This window comes from Varanus komodoensis, unplaced genomic scaffold (genome assembly GCF_004798865.1).
Source record: "Varanus komodoensis strain SLA01 unplaced genomic scaffold, ASM479886v1 scaffold126, whole genome shotgun sequence".
NCBI classification, from domain to species: domain Eukaryota; kingdom Metazoa; phylum Chordata; class Lepidosauria; order Squamata; family Varanidae; genus Varanus; species Varanus komodoensis.
The window spans coordinates 198,692-202,227 of NW_025335363.1; the positions used below are offsets into that span (position 1 = coordinate 198,692).

The 3,536-nt window shown below is 44.7% G+C and overlaps 1 protein-coding gene across 1 annotated transcript; it reads right to left on the minus strand.

Moving 5' to 3' along the window:
* Positions 1-2,303: 2,303 nt before the first annotated feature.
* Positions 2,304-3,242, minus strand: LOC123019476 (olfactory receptor 11G2-like). The gene has a single exon (XM_044422386.1). The coding sequence runs from the start codon at positions 3,240-3,242 to the stop codon at positions 2,304-2,306; it is 939 nt and encodes a 312-aa protein (XP_044278321.1).
* Positions 3,243-3,536: the final 294 nt, after the last annotated feature.

A 3,536-nucleotide genomic window follows, 5' to 3' on the forward strand; every position in this document is an offset into this window, starting at 1 on the left:
ACAAATCAGATAATCCATTTTATTGCATTTGATGTAAGATTTCCTCCAATGGGACTTTTTTTCTTAACTAGTTTGTGTTTTGCATCCTGATCCTCAAAGGGAGAGTTTAACTTCCTTATACTGAGATGTAGTTGCCAAGCAATCAGTCCTCCAGATTTGACCATGTTCATCCAGATGGACCCACACAAATCACTTACGAGGGACTTGGGTCACTGTTCCAGATGAGGAAGAAATTCTTTTTGTCTCTCGATGTGAGAGGGGAGTCCTTTAGTTTAACTTCTTCCTCTCCAGCCCCTGTACATTTACATTCCTTTTACACTGTGATCTTTCTCATCAGCAAAGTCACCCTTCTCCGTAGCCATTTCCCAACTGTCTCTTTCAGATCAAGGGGATGAGAAAGGGTATAATGGTGGCACAAAAGACAGTTATTGCCTTTGAGATCTCCAAGTGGCTTTCTCCACCTGGAATTAAATACATCCCTGCAACTGAGTCATAGAAAAGGGACACCACTGTTAGGCACAAATTTGGGAAAGTAGGACAACACTTCCAAGTGGAGGGTCGGCAAGAGATAGAATTGAGGCAGTGGCTGTACTGAACTGGTGCCTGGCCGAGGTAATGGGCTGGATGAGGGCCAATAAACTGAAGCTCAATCCAGACAAGACGGAGGTCCTGTTGGTTGGCGGATAGGGCTTCGGAGAGGGTGAATTGAACTTAGTCCTGAATGGGGTTGCGCTCCCTCTTAGGGATAAGGTCCGCAGCTTAGGAGTACTCCTCGACCCGGAGCTTTCTTTGGAAGCTCAGGTGACAGCGGTGGCGAGGAACGCCTTCCTTCAGCTTCGGCTGATTAATCAGCTGCACCCCTACCTGGAGTACGACTGCCTGGTGACGGTGACACACGCGCTGGTGACTTCCCACCTAGACTTCTGTAACGCGCTTTACTTGGGGCTTCCCCTGAAGACAGTCCGAACACTTCAATTGGTGCAAAATAGAGCTACCAGGTTGCTGACGGGGACGGGGCGTTATGCTCACATGACTCCAGTCCTCCGTCAGCTTCACTGGCTTCCCATTGAAGTCTGGGCCCAATTCAAGGTGTTGGTTATGACCTATAAAGCCCTAAACGGCTTGGGTCCTGGTTACCTGAAGGAGCGCTTACGTCCATATACGTCCGCCCGCCCCTTGAGATCTGCGGGAGAGGCCCTTCTCTGGGAGCCCTCAGTGAAAGAAATTAGGAGGGTAGGTACTTGGAGGAGGGCTTTCTCTGCGGTGGCGCCCAATCTATGGAATGCACTCCCCAGAGAGGTCCACCTGGCGCCATCGTTATTTGTTTTTCAGCACCAGGTGAAGACCTTTTCATTAACATTTTAATTGTTAATATTATTTGCTTATTTTATCTGGCCAGGGTGACTTATTTTATATTGTTAATTTGTTTTATATTTTTAATGTATTATATTTTAATTTATGTTGTGAGCCACCCCGAGGCTTCGGCAAATGGGGCGGCATAGAAATGTTTTAAATAAATAAATAAATTGGTCCAGGATCACACACAAAATGGTCAATGATGTTAGGACCACAGAAGGACAACCTGTAAATCAAAATCACAGGAACAATGTATTGCTACCAGGCAATAGCAGGACTCTGGGGACATGATGTGTGAGTAGCACAATGCATGACAGATGGCCAAGTACTGATCAAAGGCCGTGGCTGAGAGGAAGGATTCAATGTTGCTGAATGGGAATACAGTGTAGAAATGCAGGAATCAGGAATTGAAAAAGATGATCCCATGAGGGGATGCTAAGTCAAATAGCATACGGGACAAAGAAGTGGACACATAGCACACCTCTGGAATAATAGAAATGCAATATGTGAAGTCTTTATTTCCAGGTCTCAGCCCATAACAATTGGACATACACACACATGCACAAAACCTGTACCAAAATATAAGAATATACATTCCATTGATACCACATTGCAATTTTAAATCTAACAAGATGAGACTCAAAATTGCACAACCTCACCCAGCATCTGAGTTGACTTTATTATTGATAGATTCTCCCTACAAAGACACAGAAAACAATGAAAATCACCAAGAACAGTAGAAGTTAAACCAAAACAGAAACAATTTTTCATTGCAGAAGACCATGAAAAAAATTTGAAAGAACAAATCCCAACTTTAGGTTCTGCATGAAACACACACCCTGGCCAGAAAAGTAGATGAATTTTCTCTATAGATTAATCCCAAATACCCAAGCTGGAGTCTGTGCATCAGATCTAGCATATATCCCCATCAAAATCCATACTTTTCCCTAACCCAGCCTCTTCCTTTTCAACAACCTGAGCAATGCTTCCTTTACCTGATCATTCCTGAGGCAGTAGATCAAGGGATTAAGCAGAGGTGCAATGGCAGAGTAGAAGAGTGTCATTACTTTAGTATTCTCTGTATTACTTTCTCCACTGTGCCCTATATACATAGCAACTACAGATCCATAAAAGAGGGTCACCACCGCCAGATGGGAAGACACTGTAGAAAAGCCCTTGGTACCAGAGCTTTGGCTAGATGTTTTCACCAGAGTAAAAACTATACCCACATAGGAGACCACGATGAACAGGAAGGTGGCCAGAACCACAGAAGATGTGACAATGTAGCAGAAGAGAGGAAGGTACCCAAGTGGGGGGCAGGCCAAGGCTAGGAGTTGGCCAGAATCACACGCAAAATGATTGAGGGTGTTGCCACCACAGAAGGACAACCTGGAGATCAAAATCACTGGTACAACATACCACAGGAAGCCAACAAACCAGCAAGCACCCACTAATGCATAGCAGAAATTTGGGGACATGATCTGTGGATAGCGCAGTGGGCAACAGATGGCCAAAAAGCGGTCCAGGGCCATGGCTGAGAGGAATAGGCATTCGCTAGTCCCGAGAGAGAAGAAGATGTAAAACTGGAGGAAGCAGGCTTGGAAGGAGATGACGCCACCTGGAAAGGAGAAGTCATAAAGCATCCGTGGCACCGTGGCACTCACATAGCACATCTCTAGCCATGAGAAGTTGCTCAACAGGATGTACATGGGAAGACGGGCCAAGTGAGCATCTTGAGTGACTAGCATGATGATGATAAAGTTCTCAGCCAAAGTAAGGGTGTAGACGGCTGTGAAGAGGATCAGGAGAAGCAGGCGTCCCTGTTGTCCAACTCCGAAGCCCTGAAGAATAAATTCCTGCACTGTGGTCCCATTAAGAAGTTCCATCTGGAGTCCCCAGAACCAGTCTGTGAAGGGATTCAGTAGTGATCCATGATATACTATCTAATAATTATGATGGATAAAATGAGTAGAAGTGGTAGAAATTGTCCACAAATTAGGTCTTGCCACAGCTTCTGAATAAGGACTATCAGTCTGTTAATTACAAAAGAAGGGAGCCAATATTGCTGAAGAGTTGGTAGTCTGGTGTATTGTAATGAGTTGATTTCCAACATGTGAATCCAGTTTCAGTGAGAATCCAGTAAAAGTTTAGGTTGACTTCAGCTTTGCTTGATATATTTA